General features: G+C 40.5%; 1 protein-coding gene across 6 annotated transcripts in view; it reads left to right on the top strand.

The window, feature by feature from the left end:
- Positions 1-15980, top strand: part of LOC134340551 (bromodomain adjacent to zinc finger domain protein 2A-like) — a 145867-nt gene that overhangs the window by 90384 nt on the left and 39503 nt on the right. For all 6 annotated transcript variants that reach the window (XM_063037927.1, XM_063037925.1, XM_063037924.1 and 3 more), the window contains 4 exons: positions 623-697; positions 1065-1257; positions 4538-4600; positions 13596-13740. In XM_063037927.1, the coding sequence (XP_062893997.1) occupies positions 623-697; positions 1065-1257; positions 4538-4600; positions 13596-13740 (476 nt within the window). The remainder of the gene's footprint in view (positions 1-622; positions 698-1064; positions 1258-4537; positions 4601-13595; positions 13741-15980) is intronic.

The raw sequence follows: 15980 nt of genomic DNA on the forward strand, positions 1-15980 counted from the left end.
TGTCACCTTGTGTTTCTCCCTCTCCTCCCCCCATCTTTTAAATCTGCTCCTCAGCTTTTTATCTCTAGTCCTGCTGAAGGGTCTTGGCCTGAAACATCGACTGTACTCTTTTTCACAGATGCTGCCTGGCCTGCTGAGTTCCTCCAGCATTTTGTGTGTGTTGCTTAGATTTCATAAGATCATAAGATATAGGAGCAGGAGCAGGCCATTCAGCCCATTGAGTTTGCTCTGCCATTCAATCGTGAGCTGATCCAATTCTTTCAGTCATCCCCACTCCCCTGCCTTCTCCCCATACCCTTTGATACCCTGGCTAATCAAGAACCTATCTATCTGTACCTTTAAATGCACCCAATGACTTGGCCTCTACAGCTGCTCATGGCAACAAATTCCACCGATTTACCACCCTCTGACTAAAGTAATTTCTCCACATCTCTGTTCTAAATGGACATCCTTCAATCCTGAAGTCATGCCCTCTTGTCCTAGACTCCCCTACCATGGGAAATAACTTTGCCATATCTAGCATTTCCAGCATCTGCAGATTTTCTCTTGTTTGTGATTGGATTAACACACATTCAAATTGCTTTGCTATTAAATCACGCCTCTCTGTTTTAACTTGCTGCAGGGAAATTGATAAAAACCTGTACCAAAGAGCCAACATTCGGAAAAACAAGTGGATTGTGGATGGCAAACTCAGGAGGTAAGACCTCATTCTGAAGTAAAATAAATGTAACTTAAAGTAGGAGACACAAAATAGTGAGGACAAGTCTATAGTCCGTCTCTTTGTCTATGTGCATGTGACCACATTACATTGGCCTTGGCTGTGATGGCCTCCACATTCACCAGATGTGGATTATTTGGACCTGTGTCTGGCCTGAGGTTGCAGGATGTGAGATGAAAAAGTAGAAGGTGAGGGTTTTTTAGATTTCTCTGCATGCATCAGACTGAGTTGCCTTGCCAAGCTTGCTTAGCTCTGCTAAGTTGCTGAAAGTGGTAGATTGTTAACAGGGCACAGACTGAAGTGAAGGCTTTTCTCTTTGGTCTGAGTTTCTCCTGGTGATTGGCAGGTTACAGAGAACTCTGGCAAAGAAGAAAGGATTTGAAAAGCTCAAAACCATCATGGAAGACAGGCGACGGAAACCAGAATTCAGTTTTGAAGTTGACTACAATGGCACATCTATGAGAAACGGCGATGAAGAGCGGGTGAAGGAAGGTACCAGAGGGAAATTTTCAGGGAAGAAGACGGAAGGAAATAAGATGGTAAATGATGTTTCAGGCTCTTCTACTCCCCTTTGTATAACTTCCCTTCTGTGTCACGTATACTCCAACAGAGGGACACAGTGATGCAGCTGCCTCCCAGCTTCAGAGACCCCAGTTCAATCATCTGTGTGGAGTTTGCACGTTCTCCCTTGAACATATGGGTTTCCCCAGGGTGCTCTGGTTTCTTCCCACATCCCAAAGATGTGTAAGTTGGTGGGTTAATTGTTCAGTGTAAATCGCCCGTCATGCAGTGGGAATGTGGGGGGAATAAATGGAATTGGTACAGGATGAGTAGAGTTGGCCGGGATGGACTCAGTGGGCCAAAGGGCCTGATTCCATGTTGTATGTCTTCATGACTCTGACATATAACAGAACGTATAAAGTGTAATTGTCAGGACTTTTAGCTGGCATTGTGTAAGAGAGATAGCAGTGTTCCTGTCCTCATTAGTCCCTGCATCCTCTCCAACACATGTAATCCATTAACTGGAAGCAATATCCATTCTTGTTGAGTATTTAATGTAACACAATGTCCCCGTGGGACTTCACAGTAGCATTTGTCAAACAAAAAAGTTGGCGCCACACCATATAAAGAGCTGCCAGTGTAGATGACCTTCAGCTTGGTCAATGCAGTAGGTTTTAAGGGCCTTCTTAAAAGAGGAGGGAGAGGGAAAGAGAGAGATGAACAGGCACTGGCTCTGTCACGTCGTGACAATTTGTTGGAGCCTCAGCTCTCACAGACTGGAAAATTGTTTATTAAAAGCCTTATTAACATTATTTTTTCCCACTAAACTGATTAAGTGTATTGGAGAGGACGCGGTGACTAATGTGCACTGGAACACCGATGCCTCCAGTTACTTGAAATTGGCAAACAGTCTTGACAACCATGTGTCACGTGGGCTGCTTATGATATTCATATTAAAATGGGTCAATTCATTTAATTAAATTGCAATATTTATGAAAATGTATTTCTGCTCTTCAAGATATAACGACATCAGGACTAGTAACGGTAAATTACCTGTTTAGTGCACGAAGTCTTAGCATCACACACTCCCGGGATCAGGTATTAAGTGAAGCTCCCTCCACACCGTCCCATCACACACGCCCGGGGTCAGATACAGTGAATCTCACTCAATACGGTCCTATCACACACCCCTGGGGCCAGACACAGTGACAACCTCTGAACTATCCTATCACATTCTCCTGGGGTTAGACACAGATAAAACACTCTATACACCGTCCCATCACACAGTCCTAGTGTCAAACACAGACTGATATCCTACTACAGTGGAGACACAAAAAACTGCAGATGCTGGGCTCTGGAGAAAAAACAAGGGATTACACATCCTTCCTGTAAGGATGCCATCCCCTCCATCCAGTTTCTCTGTCTCTGCCACAAATGCCGTGAAGATGAGGCCTCCATTCCAGGACATCTGAAATGTCATCCTTTCCAAGAAACATATCCTCCCTTCAACTGTGATTGAAGGAGCTCTCACTTGCTGCTCCTCTATTTCCTGCACATTCTGCTATTACCCCACTGCCTCTCCAGACAGCAAAAATAAGTTTCCTTGGTCCTTGCCTTTCAGCTGAGCATCTGCATGCAGCACCTCATCCTTCACCACTTTTTCCAGCTGCAATGAGACCACACCACCAGCCTTTCCCTTTCTGCCTTCTGCTGGGATCACTCTCTCTGTGTGGTGCACTCATCCCTTCCTGTCCCCTGGCACTTTTCCCTGCAACCACAGGAGGTGCAACACTTGTTCTTACACCTCTTCGTTACCTCCACTTGGGGACCTGAAAGCCCTTCTAGGTGAGGCAAATATTCACATGCACCTCCTCCAGCTTCATCTACGGGTGCTCCCAATGTGACCTATATATCAATTTGTAGAGCATCTGCGTTCTTTGCAAATGGCCATCCCAAGGTCCAAGTTCAGCTCGCCTCCCTAGTCCCACACACACCCAGGACATGTTTTAGATACTGCAAAACCCTGTCTACCTTGTTCCATCACAGATTCCCAGGGCAGGGACAGTAGAGATTTGACACAAAGTAAAGCCCCCACACTGAGTTCTACCGTACTCTCCCAGGGCAGAGATAACACAGATCGGATGCAGAATAAAGCTCCCTCTGTACCTTCACATCAAATATTGCAAGTGCAGGTTAAGTATGGGACAAAGTGAAGCTCCCTCACACTGTAACATTGTACAATTACAAGGCAGGGACAGCACAGTCTCAATATGGTATAAAAACTCTCCCTACGTTGTCGACACAAACTTTTAGGACATTCCTAGTTGGACCTATGCTATAATTTTCCCACTTGGACCGTTATCCTTTGTGCTTCATAAATTGCCTTTAGACCAAAAGAGTATAAGACATAAGAACAGAATTAGGGCATTCGGCCCATCAAGTCTGCTCCACAATTTGATCATGGCTGATTTATTTCCCCCCTCAAACCCATTCTCCTGCCTCCTCTCCATAACCTTTGACATCCTTACTAATCAACAAACTATCAACCTCCACTTTAAATATACCCAAAGACTTGGCCTGCACATCTGTCTGTGGTATCTGTGGTAATGAACTCCACAGACTCACCCCCCACACCCCGGCTAAAGAGATTCCTTCTCATCTCTGTTCTAAAGGGACGTCCTTCCATTCTGAGGCTGTGCCCTCTGGTCCTGGACTCTCCCGCTACTGGAAACATCCTTTCTACATCCACACTATCTAGGCCTTTCATTGAGATTCCTCCCTCATTCTTCTAAACTCCAGTGAGTACAGACTCTGAGTCATCAAACACTCTTCATAGGTAACTCTTTCATTCCCGGATCATTCTTGTAAACCTCCTGGACCTTCTCCAATGCCAGCATACCCTTCCTTAGATAAGGGACCCAAAACTGCCCATAATACTCCAAGTGAGGCCTCACCAGTGCTTATACAGCGTCGGCAGTACATTCTTGCTTTCGTATTCTATTCCTCTTGAAATGAATGCTAACATTGCATTTGCCTTCCTCACCACTGACTCAACCTGCAAGTTAACCTTCAGGGAATCCTGCACTAGGACTCCCACATCCCTTCGTGCCTCCCCCTCCTTCCTTTGACACTCAGAGTTGGGCAGTGTGGATGGTGAATGGCTTGGGCTCCTGGACATAAATTTCATATGGTATAGAGAAGAAGAAGGGCTGAAGGTAAAGAAACACAAACCTTTAGCACTGTAATTGCTTCTCAAAGCTATGCATATAATGGTGTGAATACTTATTCCTGCTTAAATGTCTGTGTTCCCTGTCCCAGGAGTACGAACAGCCGTCTACCAGTGTGTCTGAACTAAGCTGTCAGATTGAGAAGCTCAGTAAGGTACGTGAACATAGAATGTAGCAGCTTAGCACTGGATCAGTTGTCTCTTTTACGGTAGCGTAGCAGTTAGCGCAATGATATTAAAGCTATAGATGTTTCAGAGTTTGGAATTCAATTCTGGTGCTGTTCTGTGAGGAGTCTCTGTATGTCCTCGCCATAGAATGTCCGGGTTTTCCCCGGGTGCTCCGGTTTCCTTCCACACTCCAAAGACGTACTGGTTAGGTTAATTGGTCATTGTAAATTGTCACGTGGTTAGGTTGGGGTTAAATTGGGGTTGTCGGAGATTGCTGGGGTGGGGTGGCGTGGCTCGAAGGGCTAGAAGGGCTTGCTTCACACGATATTGCTAAATAAGTAAATCAATTTGTGTCTCTATTCCACAGTTTTCATATGAGCAATGTGATTTAATCTCAAACTCTTGCTTGCTCCATCTTATATAATATTCATCAAGAACACATGTAATTTGCTCATGAAACTGCTTACAGACTCTTCTTTGCTGACTTGAGCATTCTAGATCCTAAGATCCCAGCCAGTGGAACTAACATTAATGTTTATTGTTTGTTGATCTTGCTGAAGTTTCAGGTCAACTGTCAGCCTTCAAAAGGCAGAGTTTTTCAGCAAAGCTGCCCTTTGTAGCAGTAATCTACCACCCCTGATAATGACCAGGTTTTCCTCCATTGATTCTGCATCCTTATAATGGGGGCCTCAAAAGTTTACCCAGTATCCCAGCTGCAGCCCTAGGCTTTGGGACAAGCTAAATATCACTTGTGCATTTTTTTTATTCCTTGGACCTAAAACTGAAGTTTGTTCCTTTTCCTCTCTGCCTTGTAAGTTTAATAGAAATATAGAAAATAGGTGCAGGAGTAGGCCATTCGGCCCTTCGAGCCTGCACCGCCATTCAGTATGATCATGACTGATCATCCAACTCAGAACCCTGCACCAGCCTTCTCTCCATACCCCCGATCCCTTTAGCCACAAGGGCCATATCTAACTCCCTCTTAAATATAGCCAATGAACTGGCCTCAACAGTTTCCTGTGGCAGAGAATTCCACAGATTCACCACTCTCTGTGTGAAGAAGTTTTTCCTAATCTCGGTCCTGAAAGGCTTCCCCTTTATCCTCAAACTGTGACCCCTCATTCTGGACTTCCCCAACATCGGGAACAATCTTCCTACATCTAGCCTGTCCAATCCCTTTAGAATTTTATACGTTTCTTTCTTTCTTTCTTTTTAAATCTTTTTATTGAATAAGTATAAAAGGTAAGCCATATAGGCACTAATACACCGTCAGAATATAATAAAATTACAGGAGATATTAATACAGAAAAAAAATGATACAAACAATGTAATTTAAACATTACATAATAAGGTAACATAATAGTATACTAATTTTTATATGTATGTATCAATAGAGAAAAGGAAAAAAAAAACCCAAAAAAACCCCACCGTGCAACTAAACTAAAAGCAAAGCAAAGCAATGGGCTAACTTGGAACCAAGTAGAGTTAAAGAACTTAAAATCATGTCCTCAAACCCGACCTCCATTAAAAACAGTAAAAAAAAACAAGAAGGGAATATAAATATGGAGCAAAAAAGAGAAGGAAAAAAAATTACATTAAATGAAAATATTGAATAAAAGATTTCCAGGTCTGTTCAAATTTAAGTGGGGAATCATAAAGATTGCTTCTAATTTTCTCCAAATTCAAGCATAATATCGTCTGAGAAAACCAAAAAAAGGTAGTTGGAGCATTAAGCTCTTTCCAATGTTGTAAGATACATCTTTTCGCCATTAAAGTAAGAAATGCAATCATTCTACGGGCTGAAGGAGAAAGATTACTGGAAATTTTACGTAATCCAAAGATAGCAGTAATAGGGTGAGGAGAGATATCTATATTCAATACCTTTGAGATAATATTAAAAATGTCTCTTCAAAAAGTTTCCAGAGTAGGACAAGACCAAAACATATGAGTTAAAGAGGCTATCTGCCCCGGACTTCTATCACAAAAAGGATTAATATGAGAATAAAAACGAGCTAATTTATCTTTGGACATATGTGCTCTATGAACAACTTTAAATTGAATTAGGGAATGTTTAGCACAGATAGAGGAAGTATTGACTAATTGTAAAATCAGCCCCCAGTCATCCACGGAAATGATAGACCCCAATTCCTGTTCCCAATCTGCCCTAATCTTATCAAATGGAGCTTTCCTAAATTTCATAATAATATTATAAATCATAGCCGATGCACCTTTCTGACATGGATTAAGGTTAATTATAGTATCTAAAATATATGTAGGAGGAAGCATTGGAAAGGAAGAAAATATAGTACTTAGGAAATTTCTAACTTGTAGATATCTAAAAAAAATGTATTCTTAATAAATTATATTTATTAGATAATTGTTCAAAAGACATAAGGGAACCATCTAAAAATAAATCCAAAAAACCGTGAAATACCCTTGGTCTTCCAAATTTGAAAAGCACGATCCGTAAAAGAGGGAGGAAAAAATATGTTACCTAAAATAGGAATCGCTAGCCCAAATTGGTTAAGATCAAAAAATTTTCTGAATTGAAACCAAATACGTAAGGTATATTTAACTATCGGGTTAGAGACCTGTTTGAGGCGTTTCAAATCAAAGGGAAAAGAGGAACCTAAAATAGAGCCAAGTGTATAGCCCTGAACAGATTGTAGTTCCACTGCTACCCATTTAGGAATGGATAGTATATCCTGGTCAAGTAACCAAAATTTCATATGTCGAATATTAATTGCCCAATAATAGAATCTAAAGTTAGGTAATGCTAAACCTCCATCTCTCTTAGCTTTCTGTAAATGTATTTTACCCAGTCTCGGGTTTTTATTTTGCCAAATAAATGAAATTTTTGAGTCAACTTTATCAAAAAAAGATTTTGGAACAAAAATCGGTAATGCCTGAAATATATATAAAAATTTTGGCAGAAAAAACATCTTAACTGCATTAATACGACCAATCAAAGTTAAATATAATGGAAACCATTTAGATGAAAGTTGAATAATATGGTCAATTAAGGGTAAAAAATTAATCTTAAATAAATCTTTGTGTTTACAAGTAATTTTAATCCCAAGATATGAAAAATAATTATTAATCAATTTAAACGGAAAGTTATGATATAAGGGAAGTTGTTTATTAATCGGGAAAAGTTCACTCTTACTAAGATTTAATTTATAACCTGAAAAAAGACGAAATTGTGCTAATAAATCTAAAACAGCAGGGATGGATTTTTAAGGATTAGAAATATATAAAAGTAAGTCATCAGCATAGAGTGATATTTTATGGGACTTTAAGCCCCGAGTTATCCCAGTAATATTTGGAGATTCTCGAATGGCAATTGCAAGAGGTTCTAATGCAATATCAAATAATAAAGGACTAAGAGGACAACCTTGTCGAGTACCTCGAAAAAGAGGGAAAAAAGGTGAGCTTAAAGAGTTAGTACGGACCGAGGCCACAGGAGAATGATATAACAGTTTGATCCAGAATATAAATTTCGAGCTAAAATTAAACATTTCAAGCACCTTAAATAAGTAAGGCCATTCTACTCTATCAAAAGCTTTCTCAGCATCTAAAGAGATAACACACTCAGAAGCATTTTGTGAGGGGGTATAAACAATATTTAATAGTGTGCGAATGTTATAAAAAGAGTAACGACCTTTAATAAAACCCGTTTGGTCTTCCGAAATAATAAAAGGAAGTACTTTTTCTAATCTGTTTGCTAATAATTTAGAAAAAATTTTAGAATCAACTTTTAATAAAGATATTGGTCTATAAGATGCACATTGAGCAGGACCTTTATCCTTCTTTAATATTAGAGAGATTGACGCTCTATTGAAAGATTCGGGAAGTTTACCAAGTTTTAATGAAGCCTCGAAAACCCTACAGAACCAAGGAATTAATGAAGGTGCAAAACATTTATAAAATTCTGCGGTAAACCCATCAGGGCCAGGAGCTTTCCCCAGGTTCATAGAGGAAATAACATTCTTAATCTCATCAGTGGTAATGGGAGTATCTAGCATAGAAGACATATCCTGTGAAATCTCAGGGAGATCTAGGTTATCTAAAAAATCATTCATATATTTAGAATCTCGAGGAGACTCTGATTGATATAAGGAAGAATAAAAATCAAAGAAGGTTTGATTAATCCCCACATGATCAAGTATCAGTCGATCATTTTGATTATAAATCTGATTAATTTGAGATTTAGCATAATTAGACTTCAAATGGTTAGCCAACAGTTAGCCAATTTTGTCACTGTGTACATAAAATTCACTTCTTGTTTTCTTTAATTGGTTTACAATCGAGGACGAAATTAATAAACAGTGTTCCATTTGAAGTTCAGTTCTTTGTTTATATAACTCCTCAGAGGGAGCTGTAACATATTTCTTATCAATTTCCTTAATCTTGTCCACAATTACCAACTCCTCCTGCTTCAGCTTCTTCCTGAAAGCAGCAGAATCCGAGATAATCTGACCACGAATATAAGCTTTAAAAGTATCCCAAAGAATGTTCACAGAAATATCCTCTGTATAGTTGATTGTAAAAAAAAAGATCAATCTGTTCATTCATAAAGTTAACAAAGTCCGAGTCCTGAAGCAACAGCGAATTAAAACGCCATTGTCTATTATTTTGTGTATTGGCCTGAATTTTAATAGAAAGCTTAAGTGGAGCTTGATCCGAAATGGTTATAGAGTCATAATCACATTTAATCACTGAAGAAATAAGACGAGAGTCAATAAAGAAATAATCAATTCTTGAATAGGAATGGTGAACATGTGAAAAAAAAGAAAAACCTTTTTCCTGAGGATGCAAAAAACGCCAAATGTCCGTCCACCCAGAATCAGAGAGGAATGAATTAATCAAAGTTGCAGATTTATTAGGTAAGGTCCGTAAAGGAGCCGAACGGTCCAAAGCTGGAGATAAACAGGTATTAAGATCTCCGCCCCAGATCAATGAAAACTCATTCAAATTCGGGAACTGATTGAATAATGATTTATAAAATTCCAGACAGTCCATATTGGGAGCATAAACATTAACCAAAACTACCTTTTTATTAAATAGTAGACCACTAACCAGTAGAAATCTACCATTCGGATCAGAGATAATATCATGTTGTATAAAAGTAACTGAGGAGTCTATAAAAATAGAGACGCCTCGAATCTTAGCGTTAGAGTTCGAATGAAACTGTTGTTCCTTCCAGAATTTAAAAAACGTAGTCTGTCCCCCCTCCGCACATGGGTCTCTTGTAAAAATAGAATTTGTGCTTTAAGTCTCTGGAACACTTTAAAAACTTTTTTCCTTTTAATAGGATGGTTAAGACCATTAGTATTCCAGGAGACAAAATTAATAATAGACTCCATAAACTCTAAAGTCAACCCGCAAAAAGGAGGATTGACGATAGGCTCGACCCACGAACCCGGAAAGGGAACAGAACAAACAAGAGATACCGGGAAGGAGAACGCAACCAATACTTCAATAATATATATAGCCCAAGAAGAAAAAAACTAAAACGTGAAGCCCCTCCCACCACCCCCCACCCCATGACCCCAAGGCTAAATCTAAAACAGACCAGCCGGAAAGGAGCAAGCACTAAAACTACCCCCATGACTTCCGATAGACGCTCACTAAAAAAAAGTGTAAATATAAAAAAGATCAGCTAGTTATAAAACAGTAAAAGAATAAAAAAAAGTAAATCAATTAAAACAAGCACTTAATATAACAGAGAAAAAGCCAGAAAATATAAAAAAACTGCAACAAACCCCAGACCCTATGAATAAACAAAAAAAAAGAAATGAAATTATTAACATAAACTAGTTATGAAAACCTACAAAAAAAGTAGATTTAAAGACTACAAAATTTAAGGTCTCAAAGGAAATACGTAGAATGACGCTGAGGAAATAACCACCCAGAATCCCCAGGGAAAAAGAAAGGAATGATGCAGATAGAAAGAAAGTTTAGCAACCATATTAATTAATCAAAAATAAACTTTTCTGCCCATATAAGGCAAAAAATAATTAAGGCCGACAGATTCACAACCTCCGATCAAACGGAGATAGTTAAAAATTACGATTAAGATGTTGAAGATGAAAATTGATCCAGATAACTCTGGGCATCCGATGGAGATTCAAAAAAAACGGAGGGCTCCATCCAACGTACGGATCCTTAGACGTGCTGGGTAAAGCAGCGCTGGTTTTAAATCCATCTTGTAGAGTTCCGACATCACAGATCTGTGACGAACCCGTTGATCCCGAATTTGTTTGCTGAAATCCTCCACGAACCGGAAATAAAGATCCAAAAAATCAATGTAACCTTTAGATCAAACGGATCGAAACAGTTTCTCCTTGTCTTGAAAGTAATGAAAACGTAAGATGACATGTCGAGGTTTATCTGACTTAGACGAGTATGATGGAACTCTGTGAACACGATCCAATAACGGTGGTTGGTCAGGAAATACAGTAGGAAATGCATCTTTTAAAAGTTGAGAAAAAAACTTCATAGGGTTGTCAGATTCAACAGCTTCACGCACACCAATCATTCGAAGATTCTGCCGTTGCATTCTGGATTCTAAGTCAGAGTTTTTAAAGGTCAGAAAGTCAAGTTTTTTCTTCATTATAGTAATTGTTTCTTCAATTTTCCCCATCTTGAGTTCATTTTGTTGCGTGGATTTTTGAAGATTAGATATAGCCGACTGATGTTCCGTGATAGATGTTTGTATTTTATCGATTGAATTGGCAATTTTCTGGAAATTAATTGAAATTTCCACACCAATCAGCTCCGTGACAGAGGTTGAAATTTCCCTTTGAATTAGATCCGATATAGCTTTCAAAGTCACTGGTGGTTCAGTCGGAGGAAGATCGGTACCTTTCGGTCTAACCAGAGGTTTGCCATCTTTCCCATTTTTCCCATTCTTAGACATAGCAGACCTTAAAAGCATCCGATTATCAAAGAGCCCAATTTGTTTCAAAGTATTGTAAAAGTCGATGCCTTAATGGTTAGTTAAAATATAGCTGATCATAAGAAGAAAAACTCAAGAGGTAATGGAGCGAGTCAAGAACACGACTTCACTCCATGAGCTCTACCGGAAGTCTCCTATACGTTTCAATAAGATCCCCTCTCAATATTCTAAATTCCAGCGAGCATAAGCCTAGTCGATCCAGTCTTTCATCATATGAAAGTCCTGCCATCAATCTGGTGAACCTTCTTTGTACTCCCTCTATGGCAAGGATGTCTTTCCTCAGATTAGGGGATCAAAACTGCACACAATACTCCAGGTGTGGTCTCACCAAGGCCTTGTACAACTGCAGTAGTACCTCCCTGCTCCTGTACTCGAATCCTCTCGCTATAAATGCCAGCATACCATTCACCTTTTTCACCGCCTGCTGTACCTGCATGCCCACTTTCAATGACTGGTGTACAATGACACCCAGGTCTCGTTGCACCTCCCCTTTTCCTAATCGGCCACCATTCAGATAATAATCTGTTTTCCTGTTCTTGCCACCAAAGTGGATAACTTCACATTTATCTACATTAAATTGCATCTGCCATGAACTTGCCCACTCACCTAACCTATCCAAGTTACCCTGCATCCTCTTAGCATCCTCCTCACAGCTAACGCTGCCGCCCAGCTTCTTGTAATAAACACAAGAGATTCTGCAGATGCTGGAAATCTGAGCAACGCATACAAAATGCTGGAGGAACTCAGCAAGTCAGGCAGCATCTGTGGCAGGGGTTCCCAACCTGGGGTCCATGGATCCCTCGGTTAATGGTAAGGCTCCATGGTATAGAAACATTTGGGAACCCCTGATCTATGGAGAGGAATAAACAGTTGATGTTCTGAGCTGAGATGTTTAATCAGGACTGAAGAGGAAGGGGGCAGACGCCAGTATAGGAGGTGGGAGAGGGGAAAGAGTACAAACTGGCAGGTGATAGGTGAAACCGGGGGAGGGGTGGGGGTGGGGCAGGGAGGATGAACTAAGAAGCTGGGAGATGATGAGTGGAAGATTTAAAGGACTGAAGAAGGAGTCTGATTGGAGAGGACAGTGGACCATGGAAGAAAGGGAAGGAGGGGCACCAGAGGAGGTGTTTGGCAGGTGAGAAGAAGAAAAGGGGGGAGAGGGAAACCAGAATGAGAAATAGAAAAAGAGAAGGGGAGGGGGGGAAAGAAATTAATGGAAATTTGAGAAATTGATGTTCAAGCTGTCTTCCTATATCTCATGCTCATTACTGCGATGTCAAATCATAAGCAACTTTTTTTTTCCACTCGATTGTCAATCCAGATCATTTGGGTATTAAGGTGAATGAGAGCACACCTGACACATGACCATGTAAAACACTGCTCACAATATCGCCCCAGGCTCAGGCATTTGCCTTTATCCCTCTATTTCGCTTTTAGCACACTGACCATCTATCTCTTTCAAGCAGCTATTTACTTTGTGTTTCTGAACAATGTATAACATGGTAATAAGCCACAGGATGCTTCACTAACAAACTGAGATTTATTCAGGAAGGTTATCAAACACCGGGTGGAAGAAAGAGATCTTACACATGAGGAGAAGGATGCTGGCAGGACTGCAGAAAGGGTTGGCCAAAGGCACAGAGGACATTTTAAGCAAGGCTGAGAGTTTTTAAAATTCCGGCTTAAAGGAGCAAATGTAGGTTAACAAGCACAGAGCTGATGGTGACAGTTGAGCTAAGCCACAGGCAGTAGAATATGGGAGATTTGAGTTTACTGAGAGTACAGATTTCATGTACCATATTCAAGAGCCTCCTAAAAGCTTTTGCCTTCTGCATGTATTCAGCAGGTGTCCGCCAATGTTCCCCAGACGTGCACCCCTTGAATTTGATCACTTTTGCCTCCGGACCGCTCTCTCCACCTTGTGAAGTGTTCAGTTATATTGCCTTTGAGTATGTTGGAGCTCAATAGCACTGTTTGTCATTGATGTTTAGTAACCATTGCTTCATTGCTTGTTTCCATAGCGACAAATCTATTTTGCACGGAAGCTGCTTCAATTCTCCCAGAAACTACGTGCCTTGTTATTGGGGCGGGACCGCTTCAGACGTCGCTACTGGGTTTTTCCTCACCTTAGTGGCGTGTTCGTGGAAGGCTCTGAGGAATCAGTGGGTAAGGCTCACAATCCCAACTCTTCTGTGAAAATGGTCCAGTCCCAGAGTTCCACTCAGAACACTGGAAGCAAAGAATGCCATTAAGTCACTTTCACCTTTTTCTCCTTCCTACTGTCTTTCTGTACTTGCATATTAACTTTCAGTGAAATGTGTGTAGGAAAACCCAGGTCCCTATGAACACCAACACCTTTCAATTTCTCACTATTAAAAAAGGTACTTAGTTTCTGTTTTTTTCTACCAAAATGAATCTCAATTCCATACTGTCTTGCATTTGCCAAGTTCTTGTCTATTCACTTAATCCATCTGTATCTCCTAAGCCATTTTCAGTCTTTATAGAAATCCCTATTGAATTATTATAATAAAAAATGTGCAAATGCTGGAAATCTAAAATAAAACCAGAAAATGGTGAGAGAGTTCAGCTGGTCAGGAAGCATCTATGGAAAAAGAAACAGTCTACATTAACTGTTCCCCTTTCCTCAGATGCTGCTTTATGTGCTGAGTTTTTCCAGCATTTTCTCTTTTTATATCATTATGATCACTATTCCCTTAACCACTAAATCATAAATTAATAATTTCCAATCACACAATACTGGGCAATGCTCTCTATAATTTTCCCACCAAAATCCATAATTGCATTAGTCCTGTTGACTAGTCTTTTCCCTTGTTCCCCCACTAATGATATGGGTGGTTGCCTCAGAAGCTAGTAGCATCTGGAGGCATTAACGATGATCTTTCAAGAATCGATAGATTCTGGCATTGTACCGGATGACTGGAAAATTGCAAATGTTACTCCACTATTTAAGAAGGGTGGGAGGCAGCAGAAAGGAAATTATAGACCTATTAGCCTTACATCACTGGTTGGGAAGTTGTTGGAATCAATTGTTAGGGATGAGATTACAGAATACTTGGAGGCACATAACAAGATAGGCCAAAGCCAGCATGGTTTTCTGAAAAGAAAATTCTGCCTGACTAACCTCCTGCAATTTTTTTGAGGAGATTTCAAGCAGGGTAGACAAAGGCGATGCAGTAGATATGGTGTACTTGGATTTTCAGAAGGCCTTTGACAAGGTGCTGCACATGAGGCTACTTAGCAAAATAAGATCCCATGGAATTACAGGGAAGTTACTGGCGTGGGTGGATCATTGGCTGGTCGGCAGAAAACAGAAAGTGGGAATAAAGGGATCCTATTCTGGCTGGCTGCCGGTTACCAGTGGAGTTCCACAGGGGTCGGTGTTGGGACCATTGCTTTTTACGATATATGTCAATGATTTGGACTATGGGATTAATGGATTTGTGGCTAAATTTGCCAATGATACAAAGATAGGTGGAGGAGCGGGTAGTGTTGGGGAAACAGAGAGCCTGCAGAGAGACTTAGATAGTTTAGGGGAATGGGCAAAGAAGTGGCAAATGAAATACGATGTTGGAAAGGGTGTGGTCATGCACTTTGGTGGAAGATAAACGGGCAGACTATTAATTAGGTGGGGAGAGAATTCAAAATGCAGAGATGCAAAGGGACTTGGGAGTCCTTGTGGATGTACTGACATTGGAGAGGGTTCAGAGAAGGTTCATGAGAGTGATTTCAGGAATGAAAGGGTTACGGTATGAAGAACGTCTGGCAGCTCTTGGGCTGTATTCCCTGGAGTTCAGGAGAATGAGGGGAGAATCTCATAGAAACATTCTGAATGTTAAAAGGCCTGAACAGATTAGATATGGCAAAGTTATTTCCCATGGTAGGGGAGTCTAGGACAAGAGGGCATGACTTCAGGATTGAAGGACATCCTTTTAGAACGGAAATGCGGAGAAATGACTTTAGTCAGAGGGTGGTAAATCTGTGGAATTTGTTGCCACGAGTAGGTGTGGAGGCCAAGTCATTGGGTGCATTTAAGGCAGAGATAGACAGGTTCTTGATTAGCCAGGGCATTAAAGGGTATGGAGAGAAGGTGGGGAGTGGGGATGACTGGAAGAATTGGATCAAACCATGATTGAATGGCGGAGCTGGCTCGATGGGCCGAATGGCCTACTTCTGCTCCTATATCTTATGGTTGTATGTTTGGCATGGACTAGTTGGGCTGAAGGTCCTGTATCAGTGCTGGTATTGCTCAGTGACTCTGAAGCAGAGTTAGGGGCACAGTTCAGAAGTCTGCTTGGAAATAAAATTAAAATATGACCCAACCACAGCTATTCAGAGCCTTGCTCAAAAGTGAGCACTTATTTTTTCTTAACCTGACCTGAATCTGA

This window comes from Mobula hypostoma, chromosome X1 (assembly GCF_963921235.1).
Source record: "Mobula hypostoma chromosome X1, sMobHyp1.1, whole genome shotgun sequence".
NCBI classification, from domain to species: domain Eukaryota; kingdom Metazoa; phylum Chordata; class Chondrichthyes; order Myliobatiformes; family Myliobatidae; genus Mobula; species Mobula hypostoma.